At 32.0% G+C, this 25,521-nt stretch overlaps 3 protein-coding genes across 4 annotated transcripts in view; 2 read left to right on the top strand and 1 right to left on the bottom strand.

The window, feature by feature from the left end:
* The window catches only part of LOC138331228 (lysine-specific demethylase 2B-like), a 35,172-nt gene extending 21,891 nt beyond the window's left edge, over positions 1-13,281 (bottom strand). For both annotated transcript variants that reach the window (XM_069278716.1, XM_069278717.1), the window contains exon 1: positions 13,115-13,281. In XM_069278716.1, coding sequence (XP_069134817.1) covers positions 13,115-13,147 — 33 coding nt within the window. In that variant the 5' untranslated portion in view covers positions 13,148-13,281. The remainder of the gene's footprint in view (positions 1-13,114) is intronic.
* Positions 13,282-13,497: 216 nt separating this feature from the next.
* On the top strand, positions 13,498-18,573 carry LOC138331233 (calcium release-activated calcium channel protein 1-like). Its single transcript, XM_069278722.1, has 2 exons — positions 13,498-13,966; positions 14,558-18,573. Exons 1-2 carry the CDS (start codon positions 13,781-13,783, stop codon positions 15,062-15,064), a joined length of 693 nt encoding a protein of 230 aa, XP_069134823.1. The 5' UTR covers positions 13,498-13,780; the 3' UTR covers positions 15,065-18,573.
* Positions 18,574-19,247: 674 nt separating this feature from the next.
* LOC138331232 (MORN repeat-containing protein 3-like) lies at positions 19,248-24,146 on the top strand. The gene is made up of 5 exons (XM_069278721.1): positions 19,248-19,596; positions 20,351-20,505; positions 22,047-22,206; positions 22,525-22,709; positions 23,348-24,146. Exons 1-5 carry the CDS (start codon positions 19,452-19,454, stop codon positions 23,414-23,416), a joined length of 714 nt encoding a protein of 237 aa, XP_069134822.1. The 5' UTR covers positions 19,248-19,451; the 3' UTR covers positions 23,417-24,146.
* Positions 24,147-25,521: the final 1,375 nt, after the last annotated feature.

The raw sequence follows: 25,521 nt of genomic DNA, 5'->3' as shown, positions 1-25,521 counted from the left end.
AGTTGTGTCGTTCATGCTCCGTCGGCGGTGGGGCGTCTTTAATCATCACAAACATTTACCAACAATTTGAGAATTACAATACTTAAAATGCACAAGTTTTCATTTTACACAGACAAATATGAGCTCAAATTATTAGTAATAGCAAAGTGACTTATGCAGATACATGTACTTTCATCTAAAGATACATAAGGCAAAAAAATATGAACGTTTATAGTGCAAACATCATGTGTTTTAACTAATGTGTATAAGGCATCATACATTTATGCCTGTGCCTTTGAATGATTTTAATAGATTACTGAAGAAAAATGAACACATATTTTTTTTTCGCCCAGTTATGGCAGATAAATGTATAACTAATACATATCATGAATAATGAATATAATCTTAGAAAGAAAACGCAGAAATACAACGTATGGAACACGGCTAAAACTAATTTAAACAACATGTGGTCAGAATTCGAAACTAGCAATCAATTTCTATTTCAGCGTTCCATCGGTAGATTTTATCACAGATATTCAAATTCTTGGAATTGGTTCAACACAAATGTCGTCGTGCATTACGAAAACCTTATGAAAATGTAAAATTCAAACAAACTAGAGTAGTATTATGCAGACAGTTAAATTTTACTTCCTTGTTTGAATAAAAATAACCCGTATACAATAATGTCCTTGACTCGTATTGACAATGGAGAAGTAGCTACAAGTATAGGCTAATGTTGTTTAACACGCGTGACCGATTTTCTTTTCTGCGGCGGATTTTGTAGCTACAAAACGAACAATCTATTCAGTTCCACGCAACATTTACGGAAACGAGACATCCCGCTAATTTGCAATTATTTCACCTAAATATTTTTTATTTCAATTAAATATTTGTCTACACTATTTCTATATCACTTCGTCAATTGAAGGTAGTGAAAGAGCAAACAAACAACGACAATGAATTATTCTCATACAAATGTTATCGTATACACTAGGTTGAGCAAAATGGATATTATTTCATTGAAATACTAATTTACTAATATTTCAACTTACGTTCTATATAGGTTTAACAGTGTGCATATACAGTATAGCTGGATACATGTTTAATTCTTCAGCTTGTTATAGAATGATAACTGCAATTTAACAAATTATGAAATACGTCTATAAGTGTTTACATATTTCGGACAAAAATGAACCCACCAACAGAATTTACTGAGATATAAACACAAGTCCATGTATATAATTAGTAATATATATCTCTAACTTTCACTGTATATTGTTTTGTAAGTTTTATATGCTGGCGTGGTATATGTATTTGTGCAAAAGCGATAAATTAGGTATCAATATTTGTTTTATATAAACGATAATGGTAATGTATGAATACAGATTAGAAAATTCAAGAATTGATTCATTATCAACGTGTTTAGTATAGGGTATAGAATCTTAAAACTTGTTTTCTAACCCTCCTCGACTCCCCTCGCCGAGAATAGACTATGGTCTATATCTCAAAATGAAATAATTTTCTCCATTTCCCAACAAATTACATGCACCTTTCACTTGCATTTTCTTCAAAATAGACATTTCAATTAATTGACATTTTAGTTACACTAACTTTTCCCTGGTTTTTCGCAAGTACATATACTAGCTTTCAAAATCAGCTTCTATATGATAACAATAGCCAGTTTAACATTTTTTGTTTTGTTAAAATAATACGTTTATCGGCTGCTTTTATCCTGGATTTTAAAATCATATAATTACCCCAGACTTTGATTTAAAGATTTCCATCCGACAAAACATTGGTTATGATAGAACTATCAGTTACGTTTAAATTTTGCATGTAATTTCAGATAAATTTCCTTTATTTCATTATCTATTTATTCCTTACACAATCTGTCGTTCTTTCTTTAACATCTTTTGGGTTTCGCATTTACACGTATATTATATTTGTAAAATCCTCCGATACTGACGACAAAAGAGAAACGAATATTCAAAGGAAGCCTAGAGTGACCAGGAGAAAGCCAAACGAAGGAAAGGATGATATGAACATTGATACGTACAAATGTAGGAAAAAAGTGAAGAACTTCTGTCGTCATTATTGGAGAGATGAAATTTAAAATAATAGTATATTAGGAGGTGATACCAACACTTTGATGAGCATACTGGTTATAAAATAGCTCTCTCCTTCTCCCACTCTCTCCTTCTCTTCCCTCACTCTCCCCCTATCTCTGTGTCTCAAAACATCTTTATATCTTTATGTGTCTAAACATCTTGTAAATTCCATCTTTTCTATGTAATTTGAATGTTTTGATTTTTGGGAACGGGCTTTATATAAGTTGTACAACTTTTGCCCAATCCCATTGCACATTTGGCAATAAAATATGCTTAAATAAAAATCGTTCTTTCTGTTCTTAGCAACATTATCTTGATCTGTACATTATTGTAAATTAATGCACCCAGGATTTTCATATTCAATGTTGTGCTCTTTTATGCTTCATAAAAACGTTGCAATATTTTCCCTCAAATCATACATTTTGTATTTCCCCATGGACAATAGCAGCAATGCGTTCTAAAGACTTCTAAAACATGTATCGTGGACAATAGCTGCAAAGCGTTCTAAAGACTTCTATCGATGTCGTCTTTGCAAGTGTGGTATAATTAATGAGACGGCTATTTAATCGGACTTTTCTTGTGTCTGTGGTGTGTTTACAACAATATACGTTTAAAATCAAATGCCGGATTACGCATGTACGTTCTACATAATATATTTACATGTGACCAGATTTCCTCAAGTTCAGAGATGGTTGGGCATGCTATGAAGCTAACGTAATCATTTGTCTATCCTTTCCCTCATATTTGACAAATTCCGAGATGGTTGGACATGCTATGAACGTAATCATTTGTCTGTCTTTTCCCTCATATTTGACAAATTCCGAGATGGTTGGGCATGCTATGAAGTTAATGTAATCATTTGTCTATCCTTTCCCTCATATTTGACAAATTCCGAGATGGTTGGACATGCTATGAACGTAATCATTTGTCTGTCTTTTCCCTCATATTTGACAAATTCCGAGATGGTTGAATATGCTATGGACTATAATCATTTGTCATTCATTATCATGTCCGATGATTTTGACAGGATTGGAAATTTCGTCTCTCCGATTTAACAGTGTTGTTGTTATATTGATCAATGATAAATGTGACATTTAGCCTTCTCTGGCGTTCTTTGATCTCCAGCAAGGTTCCAAGCAAAGCTGCATATTGTACATGAGATATTCTGATTCTGGTTTCCATTCCTATAACGGATCATCAGGTTCCTCCATCATTATCTTCTTTTATCGACATTTTCACCACGCACTGTAAAACAAGTTTCCTTTATAAACATCGAGTCGTGCAGTACACGTCTTCGTCATTGCAACATAAACGCTACCGGCAAGGCTTTGACATCAAACATGCATTGCAGCGGATACATGAAGACGAATTCTCGCGTACAAGCGCTCAAGTTTCATTTTGTGCAAACACAATTATGTCATTTTGTTTGTATTTCTCGTAATTGTACAAGTTATGAGTTGTGCGTTTATGCCAAATAGTATAAGTAACTCGAAACATAACTTATGAGAAATATATGGTATATTCAACTCATTAAAATTATTTCAAAGCCAAATACAAAGTATACATAGTTAATTAATAGTAAATCATGTTTACAAATTTGGTTTAACACGAAGCTTATAACTTAATTAACAACATAGGAAAAACACAAAAATAATAATTTATAATTAAGTGATAAGTTTGTGGGGAACGAAAATTGAGCGGCAATACGCAGAATCCGTGCAAATGCAGTACAAGGAACCAAACGTATGCCTGGAACATATTTTGAAGTTGAAATAGAAAATCTTAATAAAGGAAGACTTTTATACAGAAAAGAACCTACAGATTATTTGATACACGTTATTCAGCTGACCAACAACCGAAAAATATTGTAAAAATCATAAAAAATATACGCCTAAAACAACATTTGTATTTATTCAGTTGTTAAAATTGCTTAGGTTGACTTTTTCATTTTTAATAATATTTTTGTTCAATAAATTTCCCTCTATTCATGTTTCATAGCAGAAAAATAGATATTTTTTTCTGGTCAAATTTATAGACTTACAAAATACATATACTAGATGTTTGTTACCGAGTCATAACTATAACTATATATTTAACAAGTTCGTAACAAGTTCGTACTAAAATGTGTTTGCATAATTTTCAAGATAGCGTATTTTATTATAATTTTCTATAGGGACTTGACACGCAACTCTGACAAAAGGCCCATAAATGAATGTTACTACGAAGTATACCAAACAACACGTACATTAACTGTATGCATGTTAATTTCTAGTCGATGGTAGTACGTTTGATAAAACGTACGTACTACATGTATTACCACAATTCAATCTCGTTTACGAAAACATGAAATTACACTAGAGATGATAATGAAGTAGATTTTGCTAAAAAACCTTAAGTGCAAATAAATTCGAATTCGAAATCGTTCAAAAATGAAATATCCTTATGATAAACAATGTAATATGTGATGCGTTTATAAACTAAAAGTAGGCCGATCAATGAAATATCCTTATGATCAGTAATGTAATATGTGATGCATTTATAAACTAAAAGTAGGCCGATTTTTGCTATAAAGCACATACACCTCGTACGAATTTCAAACCAACAGTATTTATCTATCATATATATATCTAGAGATATTGTTGGCTAGAAATTAGTGTCAGGTCCCTGTGCTTAAGCAAGAATGTATATCTCGATGTCAACTTGCGATAGCAACTGTATTCCCCATTACATCCTACACTTCGAAACAGAAATGCACAAATTTGACAGAAATTAGGATTAAATACCTCTTCATCTGTGATATCTCGATATGAAACAGCATCAATTTGAATTACTTTAAATAAGTCGGCACTTAAATAGTTGGACTAGGAGAATATTCGACCTAAATCACCAAAATTGTTTAGCATTTATGGATTATCGTTTTAAAACAACACATAGTATATGATAATCCGTTTTAAATTTACGAGATGTACATACGAAGAAACAATATTGAAATTTGCAATATATTATGGAATTAAATGTTGCTATCTTTGTTCGGTTATACGGATACATTTGATCATTAACTTTACACAAAACAACATTAGCGTTTCAAAAAAAAATCGGCTAACTTGAAAACGTATGAAATTCTTAAAAAAAATGTATATATTTTATTTTCAATTACTATCTGATAATCTTGAAAAAAATACATATCAATATATTGATATTGAGCGAAGATACTTGTACTTACTTTTGAAACCGGTTCCAGGTCAACGACGAAGCTTCAGACTTGAGGATTGTTTCTGGGTATTTCCTATAGCTACAGTGCAGTTAAATTTACTTAAGACAGTGCTTTATTCAACTGAAAACTCATGTGTCCAATATTCTACTCCTATCAATTTTAATATTCTAGCGGCAGTATCATTTCAGCATTTTAATGTTCTCCTCAAAAAGTTTGTACTCAAATAAGATTGGCACTATAAGATGAAGTTCTACAGCTTTACATTGTATTATATTGTGTTCATATGCCATTGTTCAAAATGAAGTTTTTTCTAAAAGAAGTACGCTTACAATAATATAAACATTGAATAAAATAAAATTTACCAATAAATATGTTTTTTTTTAATTATCAAAGACTTCTGGATCTTTCAAATGTACTTTCCCTGTCTACGTCCGTTATTTTTCAATTAAATTCGATTAAATATAGTTGGTAGCTATACAAAATGTATAAACGCTTGCATTTTTAATATTTCACTAGTCATTATCTATTACAATTTCAATACTGTCTAACAAAGAAAAAGAATGGATCGATATACATGTCTGTCACCCGAAATCTACCTGATATACAGTATTAAATCGTTCCATAGTAAATTAATTTATCTGTAGTTTAGCTACCTGAGCTAGAATTTCACCATTATATATATATATAGAGAGAGATTTCTGGGACAAGGAGTAATTCCAACCGTGCGGACACAGAGAGACTATAATATATAAATTACAACAGCACACACATATATATATATGGAGAGAGAGTGTGTGTATGTTACTATATATTATGTACCTGTGAGCATGTATTAGCATTCCAAGTCTATAAATAATTGTTCTTCCCTTTGGGCTGAATCAACCGTAATAAACTACTAGTCACAAGTGTACATGTATGTAGATTTAGTAGACAGAATTATATATAATTTAGTGTATAACATGAAATTTTCGTTGTGTAGAAAGATTCGTTGTGCTTATGAAACCATGAATATAAATACAATAAATCATTGTTTATAAAATATTATTACCACCATTGTTCTACGGTCGAACCACGAATATGTCTACTCACGAAAGCTTCAAACCACAAAAGAAAGTGCCCACGAATAATCCATGTTTTACAGTTTCAGCAATGATGTATTAACGCAAAAATGACAGATGCGTCGAAGTATTGTATGGTGATGAATATACAAGGTCTAGTACTGGCAAATAATCTAGGAATCTTTGCTTTGTAAACTGCGATCTAACACACAGACCAATTTCTATCTTCACTTCATCTCCAACCAGCTTCCCAATTCAAGATGGCGTCATCTATGCTGTTGGGCAAAAAATCGAAGCAAATTTGAGTAAACGCTGTTGTTGTTGTGTTCTGTCTGTCAAACGGGAATTAATTAAATTGATATTATTGTCTCAGTTTATGACTCGTTACCGTAGTAAATCGGTTGTGAAACATACAGTATCATTTTACCAGAAAGATGAGTTTTGCACACAAACGTACATCACGATTCCCTATGCCATCCACCCGCCAACCAAGCTTTTGAAAGTTACATTGTAAATTGTCAATTTTATTCGGCTATTTATGACACATTATCAGTACCGCCTGAAGAATTGCACAAAAACAACAAAGATATTTCTTACTACCACAATGCTATATAATAAAACTTTTGTAAATGCCACAGAACACATAGAGATGAATTTTCTTTCCCGAAAATTCTTTTAAACACCTTCATAAATTACGCTGTATCAGCTATTCATACTATGCATAACAACTCAACCACGATACTTGAAGGAGGCCAAGACAGAACCTTTTAATGGAGCAACGACAGTGGTCGACATTAGATATCTTTGAACCAGTAAACTAGAATAATGTCACTATGACATGAAAAGCAACTGGAACAACAGATTTTGATTGCTTCATCTTAAATTTAAAGCTGCTGAAACTGAATACTGCGAAACAGTAGAAAAAAGTGTACTCGTACGCCAGACAAGTGATCTGCAAATTTTTCTGCATTTAATGGCCAAAATTCATGATATTTCGTAATATCCAAGCATTTTCTGTAGTTACCATGATTTTATTTTAACTTTTGGACAAAAACTAAAATCAGATGATGTTTTTTGAAAAACAAAAATCGTGGGTAAATGTTTGTCTCACCGGTTATTACCGTTTTACATCCAAATAATCGCAGAAAAAAAGAAGTTTTTATAATACCCGTTGAAAATATAACGAAATTGAATATAAGTGCGTGGATATATTAGAAAAGGGGATAATACAGACCCTCTATTATAAGACTGTTTTGTTGGTTTCCTGATAAGTTGTTTCATGTATTTGTTTGTCACAGTGAATCTCCTTAAAAATTATAAATATACAAATAGTTTTCCTCGTTTGGAAGACACAAAATGATATAAAGCTAAATGAGTTTCAGAAAAGTGCAAGAAAGAAATGCAGTTTCCATATGTACATTCACAGAAAACTGTACGTATTGAACATGTATTTACTTCAGATAACATCATACCAAATGGACTCCGACATAATACAATAGATTATTGGTTACTTGACAAAGAAAGTAAGCATTATATCGTATTACAATAAAGTCTGTAGGTCAAAATTAACATAATCCACAAGTAATACGTAAAGTTTATTGAACTATAGCTACCGGCTACCACACCTAAACCGGCTGGCACGTCCTTAAATGACACTGGATGTTCATAGGACGTTAAAAGTCAAAACAAACATATTCCATTGATTCCCAAAAACAAATGGACGAGTAACAATAAGGTGAAGATTTCTTCAGATAACGAACGACATTTTAAATGTGTACATTTGGAAAAACTCTTTGGGCCAAAAACGATTGAAGAGATGGAGACGTTTTGTTTTTCGATAAATATATTTTGGCGATCGATAGGATATTTACATTGCAGTTGTAATTGGTCATGGCAGTACTTGTTATCGAATGATATAGAAGCTTAAGCGATAATTCGATGTTGATGGCCAATGGTTATAGTGAACTCGCGATCGTTAGAGTTATATTACATCATTAGTGTTTGGCGGGTAAAGGCATCAAGTCCGCCTCGTAGGATCATTCAAAGGTTAATTCAATGTTACATTTTGAAACGGGACCATTTTGGCTGAAAATGCCAGGGCCATTCTCAAGCCTTCGACAAGCTGCGGGGACATTTACAAAACAAAATATATCAGAAATTTCCTGAAACAAATTAAAGCTAAGAGAGAGGCCATTATTAAAATTTAAGGGGCCAAATTGTCCCTGAAATATTTTTTCCCATCCACATTGCTTTGTTTCAAATTGAAATGGCACTAGGAAATGGGGTTAGGGTGGGTGTGTACTTGGGGATTTGTTAAACAGACTCTTGCAGCAACCATGATGTGTGTTAATAGAACAAAGTAATCAGTTATCATATAGTGAGAGATCGGACAAATAATTAGATAGAAGGGTAAAACATCATAATAGTGCTTAGATTGCATGGATCCTATTTATTATCATATGATGCCCTCGCATCGTCAGAAATCACCGCTAATCATCAAGACAATCTAATTTGAGTATCTAATCTATAGTGCTCAATGCATTTGCAAATTGAACCCTTTTGGTGTCAACAGAGGTGGTTGAATTTCAGGTAAAAGCCTACATATAATTGAAAGAAACCAATTTATATAATAAAACATATGATATTGTGGATGATCAGATGAACTGTCGACCAGTGAACCAGCGTAGCCATTACCACGACAACATGCGGTCATTCTCCTGACCTTTCAGGACAAAGACAGTGTTTGTATAATAGAAACATGCACCGGGGTTAGAGTCCTAATGATAAAATAATAAACACGGCCAAAAGTTCAGAATGGAGTCATATCAATCAGTATTACGTCACGTTTTCCATTCATGAAATTAAAAAGACTGGCCCCATTTTCGTGTGAGAATAAGTGATATTATACAAGGCACATTACGTCCTGTACTCATTTTTTTTATTCTGGTAAATGGGTCAGTTTATTGTGTGGTCATGAAGAAGATTGTTTTAGCTAAATAGATCAGTATGGAAAGGGCTTATGAGGAAATATCTGTGGATAAGCACAGTAGGAATCGATGTTATTTTTTTCATAAAAAATGACATCCTCGACATTCCAGGTTATACCACCGATATCACGAGTGACAGTTGAAATATACACAAGAAAATTGATAGCAAAACCTCTGGAATATCGAGGATGACAAAATGTTACCTTGAAATTCGTTCAAATCCCCCAACTTACACTGTTTTGAATAATGCATCGTATGTATAATTTCATGGTAATTTTACGTCATTTTGTCAATGGCTGATATTCAAAGGATTGCTATTATAATCATTACAGGTGGCTAATATACAAACGTGGATTTTTCTTAGAAATTGACTTCTTTATGTATGCGAAGCGAAATATTTACCGCTTAAATGACGGTATATTCTAATCTCTAGGTTAATTCATTTGATAAGAGTAAAAAATATCATAACATTATGCCACATTTGGGAATAAAATTCAATTTACGTTCACGTGTAACTTGGAAAATGTAAAGTTATTAATTTATTTACTGTAAACATTATAATGTCTATTGCAAAAATTCCATCATACTGTATATTAATAATTACATAGGGTCGGTTGGCTTCAGCGCTGATGATCATGATATTTCGTTAGGATTCAGAACCGACGCTCTGAGCGCTGTACATGTTTGGCACAAGACGTTCGTTATATATATCTTCTCTGCTGAACAAAACAAACGTCTAGATAACGATAAATAATTTGATTAATTTTGATTATACACGAAATCTTTTTCAGTAATAAATAATCTGCTTAATAATCAAAGCACAGTACTATAATCGTATTTATCATTCATGACTATTGTTGACTAACTACGTATACCTTTATAGTTTCTGGTATTAAGCTTAAGCCACATGATGCATTTAGCGGTAGCAGGCTAGGGAGCTTATCAAATTCGACAGGACAGATTTATAATGTGATTTTTCTTCCTAGAGTTAAATTCAAAGGATTGATTGCATATGACTTTGAGGTGGCATCAAAATAAGGTCACGATGTTGTTCTGTTTTTAGAAAACGTGATAAAAACACAATTCGGTGATTTATTATGCTTAACATACCTTTTTACAATTAAATTCAAAGTAGTATTGGACGAGGAAGTTTCAGAACGGGTTCTTTCATTTAAATTTTGTATTGAGTCTATTGACAAGCTTTCAGTTCAGTCAACTAAATTTTATGATTATCCCATTTTCGTAAACTTCAGAATATGGTCAAAGAGGCTCCACCGCCGACAGCATAAATGATACCCATCATATCTTTCTAAATGGGACAAAAATGCCAATTAAATATTTATTTTCGCTTTTGGTATATGGGCAATCATGAATCATTACTTAATTTATCATAGGCCTATAGGTAAAAAGACAAAAGATTATTTTCGGGACGAATTAATTATTTTTAGTAACTTTATCTTGAAGTAAAATCAGGACCTCAAACTTTCAAACGATGGCAGTGGCGTAAAGTAAGTCCCTTTTGTAACTGAAGAAAATTACTAAATCGTCTCCTCCTGTTTTTGATAGAGAAAAAATACCATTTGTCAGCGGTGGAGCATCTTTACGCATATGGGTCACTGATTATAAGGACGCTGGACGTATCCAATTGTATCATAAATGAATTTTCATATATTATTGATATAACAGACAATAAACCGTTCCGTATCATAAAAAGCCAAAAAAAGGTGGATATCAAATGTTGTAAAACACTAGAAATCCAAGTGGAAACCATCTCGTAACATACATTTATTTTCAGATACAGAATACGAAAGATGTCATAAGAGTTCGTGTTTTATGCATGAAATGCCAGATATGATTTCAATATGTATTTTCAGATACAGAATACGTATGCTATGTCATAATTGCTTTATATGAAATACCGCTTCTATACCTTTGCGTATGATATAATGTCATATAATGTATTTTCAGATTGTATCATATATATAGATTATGTACGCTAATTGCTATTTCATAATTATTTTATGCATGAAAAAGATGATATATATATATATACTATACCGCTCCGTATGATAGTAAAACACGATAATGATGGATCTTCATACGTATAAATAAATGTATTTCACAGATGATTCAGTCACATGCAAGCATCCAGCTGTACTAGACACCGATCATGATTATTTCAAATCGTTTCAGTGTTATTTGATATAAACAATATAGTATAAAAGACGTAAGAACGAGGACCGTCAGCCAAATAGCAAATTGTATTTCGTCCCGAAAATAACACCACATGTAATATCGGATACTACTTCATACCATATACAACACAGACATTATCATTATAATCATCCATTTTGAAAACAAACTATGGAATATTATCAAAATGTTTGTTGAAATAACATGTTGGACGCGTGATGTGATATGAAGGTTAGTCAAGGTCAAACGTGACACGCATCAACATTGATGTTACGTAATATAGTTTGATTAAAATATGGCGGGAAAGCACTACCGATGAACAGACACGTGGCTAACGCAGTTTGTCACACACATTCGTTCCTTAGATTAGTACAAAAAAGAAACTAGTCTACGATTAACAGATAAAATTGCTTAATGTAAATACACATCAGGTTGAAAACTATAACAAGCATACTTTTCAAAATCATGGTTTAATCATTCAAACTTCATTGAAATTAAGGAAATGCCGGTGTTTTAGATTTAATTTTTTAAGAGAACGGTAAATCTTAAAATGTAAATTTTATAAAAATTGTAGAATATTTTTGTCTCAGAAATGGCAATTTTAAATTTATCTGTGTAGAAATTAAAATGTATGTATTGATATCAAACTTCGTTTTTATCGATGAAAAAATATATCTTTCCATAAAACCAAGGACGTATATCACATGATGTATATATATATGTCCTTGACAAAATCCATACGATTAGTTAATCTAATTCAAATTGTAAACAAAGGTAAAATAATTGAATATGGCACATATTAAATTTATTATTAATAACAAATCAGTTCAGTTCTTTACACTAGCTGGCTTTTAAAAACCTAACATTAACTATTATAACGGAAGACATTTCGCTATTCCTTTTCTGCACGTATGCTTCCATGTAGCTATTTGTCGTGTAAATAATTACTATTTTTATTGATTATGTTTATAAATAACCTCGAGATTAGATACCAACATCATTAACCATCATTGTTTATGCATTAAACACAAACTTACACTAAAAATACGGAAACAATTTGACGCAAACACTTCTGTTTTCGCGGCTACTTGCCGCTAGGTCCTTTGCGTTCTTTCTAATGTACAACTAAGTTTTGATCACCTTTTTTTAATTAGAAGTTGTAGATGGCAACCTTTACCAGAAAAACTTGCTATAGGTGCCACACGAACTTTTCCATGAAAAATATCTAACAAAAATGTTCGTTAAGATATTATTTTTTTCAAATTACGATCGCTCTTACATCTGAAAAGAGCATCATTTGGGTAAAGCACGTGGGGTACACAGGAAAAAGACGTATTAACTCTCATTTCTACATTCAACAAGTACATAAATCATACATAAAAAGTTAACACATTTATTAAAGAACAATATGCGATAATGTAAATTGCTGAAAATGTCCTAATTAAATATCTGAAATTGAAATTTCGTTGTTATGTCTCTATGTCTTTATGTGAGTGTTACAAAATGGCTGCTTCCATTGACAAGTGCTTGCTACGTTTACGATGTCAAACATTTTATAACAATAACAGAACCTACCAGTTTCCTTCCGGCTTCGTTGTAATCTGTCATAGTTAGGACTGCAGTTAATTTTCACATCACGTTACGATCCGATTTTAAACTCTGGACAATGAAATATCTATTCCACCAAGCGGTAACTTTAGTGTTGTGACGTCACGAAATCGCCCCAAATAAAACAAAATATCACGTGACATGCACTTTCGGTCAATTAATCTTTCAGAATGTACACAGGTGATAACGCATTTTATTGAATTGATGACTTAAAACAGAGATTAAATACCATGAAATATTAATTGAAACGTCAAAAAGTATGAGCACTAATAAAAAATGTTCAAATGTTCAAGACAATTATCAATACCGAATTGTTGCATGTAGAACGTGCTGTTTCGTTTCAAGACACTATTTCTGATTTTGTAGTCAACCATGTAAACTAGAACCATTCGGCATGCTGTGATAGTTTTGCATCCAAATAGAACTCGGTGGAATGGTGTGTTATTCGTAAGACAGTGACTTTGAGTGTTCATCATTGCTTATTGACACCAAACCGTGTTTCAGCGATACTTTCTGTCAGTCATACCGAACTATCATTCGCTGGCTAGCCGGTTTGTAGATATTGAAGCGGAAGTTGTGCGATTACTGTCAACTTCCGTCGTTTCCTGGTCAGGGTTTCTGAGAGCAAGGCCCATGCACGAGAATACAGCAAGAAACGGTGGCTACACATATGACGATCTGGTATTACAAGCTGATTACAGCAAACAGATGGAAGTGCAACATGCGAGACATGCCATATCATGGCGAAAACTTTTTCTTAGTCGTGCGAAGTTGAAGGCAACCGGCAACACGTCAGCATTACTATCCGGCTTTGCAATGGTAAATAACTGGGAATGTGTTGTGTAATTTAAATTCATATATGGATTAATAAAAGGCATATAGTAAAAAAATATGCATTAATGTCAGTAGCTGTTATCAGAAACACCTTTTAAGGGAATCTACATTAATTAATTAAATCTATACTGTTTCTAACTGATCATAAACCAAATTGTGATGTAATAAAATCACAAAATGTGATTTTCTCCATAGCAATTTATATTAGATACACTACTGAACACAGTTTTTGTCGTGCTGTCAATGATACAGATTCCTGAGTTAATACAAATCTATTACAATTACAACTTCAGAGAAGGTTCTTATTATCTGACAGATTTGATAAATATTTTATTTCATGAACAATAAAACATGGTTATAACAAACCTTCAGGAATAACAAAATTACCATGTTATACACAGTTCAATATAGACAATTAGACATACAACAAACACACATTGTAATAACAACTGCCATGAATTTATTACAAGCATATTCTTTAATTTATAGAAATGAGTCACAGTACTTGTATTACTTTGTACATGATTACATCTTTATTACTTCATGAGTTGTTGTTAATTTTTGTTTCTATTTTAGGTTGCGTTGGTTGAAATTGGAATAGAGCCTGATGTACCAAGTTGGTTGATGGTAGTATTTTGTGTTAACACGACACTCCTTGTATCTATACATCTTCTGGCTGTTATGATCAGCACATGTATTCTTCCAAACATCGAGGCTGTCAGCAACGTCCACAACGTCAACTCGATCCAGGAATCGCCGCATGAACGAATGCAGGTCTTCATCCAGATGTCTTGGACTTTTTCAACAGGTTTCGGAATCCTATTGTTCCTAACAGAGCTTGTGTTAATTTGTTGGATCAAGTTTAACGTGAAGAGTTTACACAATAATGTCACGGCCGCCTGGGCATCCACGGCGGTCGTCATTCCAGTAGGTATCTTGTTTCTTGTATTTGCTTTTCACTTCTATCGGAGGTTGATAGCCCACAAGTTCCAACAGACAAATATGGGGCTGCAGGATCTCGATAAAATGGTGTCAGAACTGGGTAACCAAGAAAATGATTTTAATGAAATTGAGAATGTGTAAATTAATTTTAAGACAGAGACTTTAAAGATGATGGTGTTTTCTAAGTCAAGAACAAAGTAAGTTTTTCATTGATGTGCACAGTGAGTAACTGGTGCATGGCATACATACATGTATATTTATGTGTTGATATACAGATATAAATTAGATGTCATATTATTTCATTTTAAGTTTCTTTGACCCAATAGCTATTCTGTGTTTGCATATTACAGATCTAGAGTTAATTACTTGCGCTCCCTTGTGGGTAAGTATCCATTGTGACACAATTATTTTCTGAATGAATTAATGGCGTTTACTCTGAAAATATTATGTTACGCTTCCAAACACATGACGTAATGAATACCTACATGCAAGGGCAGATAACTCTGTAGTATGCAAATACAAAAGTAGCATTACTTGGTCGAATACTGTATCTAATTATGTCTTTTCCATGTACAACCTTACTGATTAAAACCAAGACCTATTATTTCTGATACACAGTCACAGCCATATAACTAATATATATCATATATATTCTATTAGATCTTAAATTTTTGTTATTTCATTGACCCCTGAAAACGCATTTGGACTCTTCTAAATCAGATAGTAGACCCGTCCATTATGAAATTTCAGGGGTGAATGCATATATGTTAATTGGTGCAGAATGTTGAACGAAAAAAAGAGCTTTAAATTTACACGAGCTGTTGTTTGCTGCTATTTTTCTTGCCAAGTGTGTTAATAAACAGTGATTTTTCTTTTTAATTCGAATTTGATGTGAAATGTCATTAGTCATGCTATGTGTAATTACTATAAAGGTATTTACCCATGATTTGATAATTCGGTGGAAAATATACCACATCAAATTAATATCTTCCTTAATTACCTCTTGTGTCATGTTCTCCACCCCTGGGCTACCAATTAGAAGCCTTTATATATGTGTAGGTTGGTGGATCTTCCCTTCAGACTTTGGATTCCTTTCACTCTCCACCTCATAATATATATACCGGGTAATATATGTTAACAGGATTGATGTTAACCTGAACAAACAAAGGAAACAAGCAGACAACTTTGGCATTAGTCCTTGAACTCATTGGCCAGCTCAAAATAAAAAAATTAAAAAAAACTATCATATATCCTCCTAGCTGCAATGATGTAGTTCTGGATAATGGACAGAAGTTTTCTGATAGATGGTCATCATGATTGGAATGAAGGCAGGGTATGATTATTCATTCTAATCAAGCTGAAATGGACGGTATGAGCCAGACCTGGAAACATATAAATATTCTTCCTCCTCATTTCATGGTGGAGGCATAAAATATTTGTGGTTGAAAGTTGGTTTATTTTGTAATATTATATTTATAATTAATTGATATGGATGTTATCTCCCTCTATTAAATCTGAAAATTATCAATGATATGAAATATAGTTTTAACTTTATAATGAGAGCAAAAACATTTTGCCTTCTCATCATTTATTTTGGACCAATTTTACCAGTTACTGTACGTATACATTTACACCTAGTTTCTTGTATGATAATTGGCATTAAGCATGGGAATAAGTATTGAGTTAACATTCTATTCTAGTTAATTGGATATAGGGAGACATTATTGTGTTTGAAAATCAGCCGAGAAATGGCTGCAATATATTCACTTGTTGCATTTTGATTAATTATTAGATCCTGATGGTGCTTGAATCTGATCTTATTGACTATGTACATATTCAAACTTTCACAGATTTCTATAGATTCTTGTTGGGCTCGTTTATTTATATTAAAGTTTAATTCCCCATGTACATGTTCAACTACAAAAAAGGCATAAATGTATTTCATTCAATTGTAAATGTTGGTGATTGGATATATAGACCGTTATTTATAATATCAATCATTGATTATATTTTTCTTGCTAACTATTTTGTAAATTATAATGCATTTTGATCATAAGATGCTTGTGTTATGTAGTTACTATTATTCTTGAGAAGAAAAAATATTGAACCAATTTTTTATTTATTTGCAAACCAGTTATATATGCACAAATTTAAATAGATCTTGTTGCATTTAGTGTTTACTAATATAAATACATCATGTACTTCAGTTAATATTTAACAATTTGTCCAATATTTTAAAGAAGCATTCACAGATATATCAACTAAGGTAATTATATGTATTTATTATTAACTTGGCAATTACTATTATTCATCAGTTTAAAATTATTTACTCTATGTAGGTTCACAAGACTTGTTTAAACCAGAGTTTTCTATTGACCCTATTCTATTTTCACTGTGTATCTTCTACTATGCCCCATGGCTACTTATAAGGGCTTTCAAATAATCATAAAATTAATAATTTGATATCAGTTTGCAGTTAGATAAAGAAAAAAATCTAACCACATATGTATACTTAATAACTTATAATTAGCACTATGATTTCAAGAGTCTATATATATGTCCAGCTAATATGAATTTATTTTTGAAATAATTTGTGATCAAAACTTGTTTATAAAATAATGTTAATGGTGTTTAAGACATGTGTTGTTTTCTATTGTTACGTTAAAGTATTGGGAAGCAGCATGACTACTAATTTACTTGAGGCGTGTAATGTACTAGTATTAAAAAGATATTTTACAATTTAAATGTTATTTGTAAGCCAGTGTTTCCTCTGACCTTGATACCAGATTAAGACAATATGTGGAAATATCAACTCTGATCATGAGTTGAATTAATCTGATCCTAACACCAGACTGATAATGATCAGCTTGTCACATCTGGAAAATATGTCATTATCACATTTCTACTATATATGAATCTACCATGACTTCAAGTCATTTACCACATTGTTGAACTATTATTCTCTTATTACCTCTTTGCATATCACAAAGTTATCTCCCTTGCAAAAGTTAAGGTAGAGTTGTATTAGTTGTGACTAATCCAATAATATATATTAGATGAACAACATTGAGAAACTTCTAACATGTCATAGAGATTAAAAAGTGTGTAGTCGTGCTATACTACCTCTAGCATTGTTTGAGTACAATATTGTGACAAAATAATTTTCTCTGAAAAATATGCATTATGCTTATAAACACATGAGGTCACAATCAATATACCTACCAGCAAAGGCAGTTAATGCTTTGATGTGCAAAAACTTAATATTGTTTCTTTTAAGTTTCTCAGATTTTATTATTCCATTATTATGTTGTGTGGACATATTATTTTGTCATTCCAATTGTTTAAGGTGTTAGATATTCTGATCTATCACTCAGAGTTACTTCCCTTCGTTCCTGGAGTTACAGTTGGATTGACACAAAGGGAAATAACTCTAGATCGAAATGTGTGTTAGGTTGTATAATTATGATGCTTTAATATATTTGACAACTATTATTATTATGAATGATGTATTCATGTTTTAAATCTTATTTTTTTGCAATATCTCATAAGACATATTTAGATTTAAATGTTTTTCGTGATCATTGTTCCATTCAATTTTCTTAATATTTTTTTTAATGCTAACCATGTTGAATAAAATATTTAAAATACACCATTATTTGATTTTTTGTTCGTCATTTTCGTAGATGCCAGAGATTAATCAAATAAGTGTATTAACTTATAATGACACATGAATTTTACTTTTCATCTCAAGTGTCTCCAATGTTATCTCAAATGTATACTAAGTTGAATCTGAAATTATGCATGATTTTGAAGAAAAAAAACAAGTTAGCAACTCGGTTGAACTGAACTGGTAGCAGAGTACAGTATATTTGTATATTCAAGAGAGTACAAAAATAATAATAAAAAAGTTGTTCAGTTCTTTAGTATTATAGTATCCTTAATATTGGGGAGTGGTTTATCTGGGTTAACATGCCTTTAAAAATAATAAAAACTACAGCAAAACGTAACTGAAACAAATAATGAAATAGAAAAAAATTAAAAGATTTTTTCAGTTTTGTTTTGCTACAGTTTTCTATCTATTTTATTCAGAGTGCACGATTTTTCTCCAGGCAAATTACAAATTATTTCCTTATTTTAAATAACAGGTATATAATACCATACTTTTTCAACGGAGGTATCTTTCGAATTAAAATATAGCTCATGGTCATGTGGTCTTATTCGGTAAAATCTACCAACATGTATTGAACCCTACAGTGTAAGGGAGGTAACTACGTTTCTAGTTGGAACGAGTTATCTTTCCTGATACGCGCTCTTCTGTGGGTGCCATAGCAACATACACACAATCTTCCCGTACAATCTACTTCCGCAGCTGGTGTAAACAACATGAAGTAACATTGTTTTCGGTGCAAAAAAACTTCATGCACAGAGGAAAATAATGACATACTAATTGTTTTAGGATTATTCATACCAAGAAACTACAGATAATACATTCATAAGAACGTAACGTAAGTAAAAATAGTAAATCAAAATGCCTCATCTAAAAGAAGTGAAGGATAAACAACCATTGTGGAAGGAATGGGATTATCTCGCTCAAAAGAAAGGTGTTCGTCATACAGTGTACTCCGTCAACGGGGATCAATATACAGGAGAATGGTTGGACAACAAAAAAGATGGTAATTTGATTTACTTATTTATTTAGAAGGGGAGCAGCAAATTTGTTTTTATACACAGATTTCAATTTTAGAAAACTTACCAACTAATAAAAAGGAACATGAATAAACGCATTATAGTTATGATTCATATATATTCTTTTAATTTATAAGATTGTCGAACAATCTTTATTGACATTACGGTCACCATTACATAACATACTGGCATCTATCCAAAAACATTGTTTAAATGATAAAATACAGGTAGAAAATATTGATTATGATAATCATTATAAATATATTGCAATGCGGTATGAACTCATTTATTATTGAAAAGAATAACACCTGTGCACACGTGTTTCTACCCAATCAATATGTCTATACAAGTAAACTATTGTTTATATGGTACATGTATATTGTGGCAATTTTTTATTAATATTATTTTAATTCAATTGAATTCAACTTTTATTTTGTGTTGCAGCAACATTAACTCCAGGGACCTATTTATTTACACAAAAAATAATAGATAAAAAGAAGTTTTATGTAAAAATTATCAAAGTAAATTCCTAAAAGATACTTTATGTGTAATATTGTGTATCGCTGTTTCATTTATTATTAAATTAGAAAATATCATAACAACGAAAACAACTTTAAAAACATGCTAAAAATTTCATTGCATTTGTTCTGATCCATAGATATGTGATGAAATCCATCTTTATTGTCTGATCCAAAATGTGTAATTAAAAAATAACGATCCTTTTTGATTGATCGATTTTAGGTAAAGGAACATATAAATGGAAGTCCAACGGAGCTTTGTATGATGGCGATTGGAAGAAGGGAAAGAGGAATGGCTTCGGGACTTACAGTGTTCCTGATGGCAAGGGAGGATACAAAAAAGAATATTCTGGAGGCTGGAAGAATGATATGCGTCATGTAAGCATATCTATTTTTGATTAATTATAATATCTAAGAGACTCTTAAGTCATTAGTATTTCTAAGATTATAATGATGATCATTAATAATGAACTTCATTTTCATTCTCTTCTCAGATGTGGTCGAAATATCAAACTAGAGTATTTAATTACAGAATTGTTCAGGTAGATTTTTTTCAAAATTAAATTTCGAAAAAATATCATGTTTAAATTCTAGATTTGTATAGCATTAAATTTTGTTCAATGTCTTTAGTTGAATGGAAAATGATAGGGTAACATTCTTCATATCAAAAATTAAATGAAATGGTCACAAAAAGGTAAGTTTTTATTTCTTTTTTCAATAAACGTTCCAAATCAGGGAAAGAAATATCCCAGACTTGATGGGCGGAGACCAGTAAAATATATATGCTCCTGGGCAAGTGAAAATTGGTATAAACTTGCCCGGTTTTAATTTTAGTTACCTTGTTTTGGGTTAAATTAGATTGAAATCTTAAATTCGGGCAAGTGGTTTTCAAAATAAGTTTCTTGCCCTGCAAATGGCTTTGAATATCATTTTATACTGTCTTATTTGATTAAGATATATGAAAATAAAATATATTTTATGCAGCTTTAATAATAATATTGAGAGGATATAGTCGACAGGTTTGAATTTTTTGCATGAAAACATTCTTATCTTTTTATTTTCAATTCTCACAAGTTAAATTTTCTATCCTGAAAAGATGAATTCAATATTTTGATTTGGAAGCAAGAATATCCATATTTATCATGTGAAGATCATGATTTTTTTTCTTCACTCTTCGATCATTATTACCTTAAAATTCATTTGGACCAAAATTATTTTAGTGGTATTTGTAATCATATCTCACTTATATATATATTTACAAAGCACAATTTCCCGATTAACACAACCCCACATTTTTAATAAAAATTTTACAATGTTGAATGAGTGCATGATTAAATAAAAAACACAAGTTTTACTACATCCCTTGAATTACCCTTTAATTTGTATCCATATACATGCATGTAATTAATACATGTATAACGTCAATGAATTTGAAGCAGAATTTTATAGTTTTTTGAACTGCATGAACATGCATTCACAAGGACGTATATATTTAATTTCATATCTTTTAAAAAAAAATAAAGGTTTATATTTAATGCACTTAAGTGCACAATTCATATTCTTTATGTTAATTATACAAAAAAGCAGACTTTATAATGTTTGCCATTATTTCTAGCATGTTTGTCTTAATTATGCGTGAAATTTTTATGAAATTCAATTACATGTAATAAGTAACTTCAATCATCTGCAGAACAAGAAAAGTTAATAAACAAATCTTGTATATGTACATGATTGTATATAATATGTTAAATTGGATTTATCTGTTGTCTAAATAACTAGCTGCTGATGCTGGATTGTTTTACTCAAACATAAAGAAATGATTTCTATATTGTATAATCGATGAATCATTTACCCATTTTTAGTATATTTATTTTGAATGAATCTTGGGAAAAGTCTAAGGAAATTTTAAATCTTTACAGGCCTATGGAACACAATTTTACACGGACTCTGAGTACTATGAAGGGGAGTGGTATGCTGACAAGAGGAGTGGCTGGGGTCGTATGTACTTTGCCGACGGTACTATTTATGAAGGAGAATGGTACGACGATCAGAGAAACGGCCAAGGAATGGTCAGACTCAGTAAGTTATGGATTGGTTTGGTTGCTTATTAAAACAGCCGCAGGCTCATTTAAGGGTGTGTCGTCAAGCTGGAGTACCCAAAGGAAAACCACAGACCAGTGGTTAGCACCTAGCACATGGGATCCAGACTCATTGAACTAAGTTAATCATGCTTATCAACTTTGAACAGCCCGGCCCAGAAATTCCTCTGAAATGTTTCGATGATTAAAAATACAAAGAATGACTGCGTATGGTCAGTTCTACTTTATGGTTACCTATAGCTAAAACAGCATAATTTGAATTAACATTTTACCAAAATATATATCTTCACATTTTCAGCTAATGAGAACCGTTATGAAGGATCATGGCGAAATGACAAAAAGAACGGCCCAGGCAAGTTTTTCTACCTCACAACAGGACAGGTGTACGAGGGCGTGTGGAATGACGATATCGCTAAGTGTGGAACCATGAAGGATTTCGGCAGAGAGGGAGCACCAGAGCCAACACAGTATAAAATACCAAAAGTAAGGGAATGGTATAGAGGCACATAAATGGTAGAGACGAAAGGAATGTAGATGATGGAAGGTGTGGGGTGAGGGTATTCTCGATACTCCAGGGGTTACCATCACTGTTGTTAATCTATCCCTGGAATATGTTATAGTAAAACTGAAGGCAATTCCAGAGAAAAAAAACTGAACAATCATAGGCCTGCAGAGACTTCTTTTGAAGATTACAGAGACAGCGACGCTCAACTTGAAAGCCACACAGTCTACCACAGACTGTACTGTTATTTGGTCCTTTTGATGGACATCAAACTAGCTGTACATCTTGTGTCACACACAGAACCTTCAGGTTTACGAGGACATATTCCAAGGTAGATATAACAACAGTCTTAGTACCAAGAATGGAGTGAGGGTCAAGGGGAAGATATTTGCGGAAAATCTTTTAGGGGGTTGGGGTATTCAATGAAAGGGTAGATTTAGAGGTGATAGGAAAGTATAAGAAGGAGGGTAGAATGTTCCTAGCAGGCACAAAATTCCTCCTATCCTCCTCTGGATTGCAAGTTTGAAGACCATGTGAGGAAGGTTGGTTGTTTTTCTCCGGATACTCTGGCTTTCCTCCTATAGTTATGATTCTCAAGTTAAGACATTTTGTGTTTCAGGTTGAGTTAGCCAATGCTGATGCTGTATTACAAGATGCTGAGGAAACGTTTCTACAAGATCACGAGTGAAACTAGTATTTGGTTATATAAACTGTTGTTAGTACAAGTGATGGGCATAAATGACTGTTAATGTGAACCTCTATACCTTACTGCTGCTGGTAAATCGCTTTAATGTTAGAAATATCTTAGAAAAAAATATACTGCTGCTGATATATCACTAAATGTTGTTTATAAAGAGATTTATTCTTGAAGGAATTAATTTAATGAGAAATTTATAGATATATTTCTGTATTACAGTATTTTTAAGACCTATTTTTGATAATTTATTGTGTAGAATCGCTTGAACAATAATTGAGAAATCAGCATTTTCTTGTGATGCTTATATTTGTTTTTCCGATATTGTCATTTGGATTTTAAGTTATGACTTGTTTTCATGTTCAGATTCACTAGGTATAGTGACAGGATTGTTAAAAAAATAATCATGAGCAATTGTTAGCAAGTAATCACATATACCTACTGATTCACCCCTGAAGACACATTTAGACTCTCCTAAATCAATGGTTAGACCGGTCCATAATGAAATTTCAGGGATTTAAGGAGTTAACTTGGCATTATTAATTTATATTTTTCTGTAAGATTTCCAATTGATTTGTTCACCAGTTAGCCGATCCCATTGTACATTTCTCGAGTATGAATGTATTATAAATCTGTGATATTTAAGAATGATATGAATATTTGTTGTGCTTTATGAAAGATAAATAGAATGAAAGAAAATAAACTACACTATATATATGTAAAAGATATTTTGATTTCTTATTTTCTAGTTTCAAAGGCCAACTTAGGTGGTCAAGTGGTAAAAGTTTCCAACAATTTAACAGCAAGCCCCGATCTCATGATCATGAGTTTATTTAGGCTCACATATGTAGGGCTGTTGGTCTTTGATTGTCTCAGGAAACTCTTATTTTTTCCATGCACAATGCCGCACTACCCTTCTGAAACAAAATGGGAATATAAAACGAGATTGATAATTTTCTAGAGTCACAAAATTTATTAGCTGATCACCAACATATGAACAATTTAATTGAAATAAATGTTAATTTTCGTAACGCAGCAGTCGTATTATGTTTTCCACTTTGTTCTAATTACCGTGTGTTAATTGACTTTCATTACATCGAAAGGTAAAGCAGTGAAATATATGTTCATTGTTCACATAAAGATTATATATATATTTATTTGATGTTGTAACCTTATCTTAAGCCACATCATTATCAATTTTCCATTGTTATTTTTGTTTTTAAGAAACTTTTAATTTTTGTTTCTGAAAGGTAGTGGGCCTTTATGATTACATTTGTAACCTTGAACTTCCTTTGAATTGTGAATTAACAAATCCTCGATATTCCAGGGGTTCCGATCTCTTACGATCTCTCCACCCCTGGACTATCCCTTAGGAAAATTGGAGGCAGCTCAGCGGAAAACATTTAACCAATCATAGGCCAGCAAAGATTTCCTATGAAGACTTCAGAGAGAGCAACGCCTAACATCAAAGCCACACAGTCGACCACAGTGTATCATTATACAGCTGTTTTGATGTACATCAAATGACTGAATTACCTGTTCTGTTCTGTTGCCTTGATAATCCAGGGGTGTAGAGATCGTAAGTGATAGGAACCCCTGGAGTATCGAGGATGGAATTACCATATCATGACATCAAACAAATTTGTACTTGTTTCTCGACCATGAAATTAAAATAAAACTCTTAAGAATGTCTATATCAACAATTTATTGTGGGGTAAAATATATTTTTACATAATTGTACATACATGTACCGTATATATATGTAAAGCAAACATTAATGATATAGCTCGATATTAATTGTTTGGAAATCCACAGAACAAAATGGGTATTTCCTTGATATTGTCATGAATACCATTCAAGGATGTGAACAATTGGCAATGCTAATGCCATATAATGGAACATAAAAATTTCTTTATTCTATTTGATTTGATCGATTGAAAGAGCACCAAAGAAATATTTATTTTCCAGTACTGTATTGAAATGTTACAAAGTTTGTAATGACTTGCTTTCCCTCCGACTATTAGTTTGTTTTATCTTAGGTAAAAATGAAATTATCACCAAATAACAAAGTATAAATACATCTGTGGTCTTAAACCTGA

The sequence above is a fragment of the Argopecten irradians genome, chromosome 9 (assembly GCF_041381155.1).
Source record: "Argopecten irradians isolate NY chromosome 9, Ai_NY, whole genome shotgun sequence".
Classification (NCBI taxonomy): Eukaryota; Metazoa; Mollusca; class Bivalvia; order Pectinida; family Pectinidae; genus Argopecten; species Argopecten irradians.
The sequence above is the reverse complement of the archived record's forward strand: the minus strand, read 5'-3'. Positions and strand labels throughout refer to the sequence as shown.

Excerpts from the sequence above, each read along its gene's own strand:
- LOC138331233 (XM_069278722.1), top strand. The coding sequence starts at position 13,781 with ATGCACGAGAATACAGCAAGAAACGGTGGCTACACATATGACGATCTG. Across the intron at positions 13,967-14,557 it reads TACTATCCGGCTTTGCAATG|GTTGCGTTGGTTGAAATTGG; the intron begins GTAAATAACTGG and ends TTTCTATTTTAG.
- LOC138331232 (XM_069278721.1), top strand. The coding sequence starts at position 19,452 with ATGCCTCATCTAAAAGAAGTGAAGGATAAACAACCATTGTGGAAGGAA. Across the intron at positions 19,597-20,350 it reads GTTGGACAACAAAAAAGATG|GTAAAGGAACATATAAATGG; the intron begins GTAATTTGATTT and ends GATCGATTTTAG. Across the intron at positions 20,506-22,046 it reads GGAAGAATGATATGCGTCAT|GCCTATGGAACACAATTTTA; the intron begins GTAAGCATATCT and ends AAATCTTTACAG.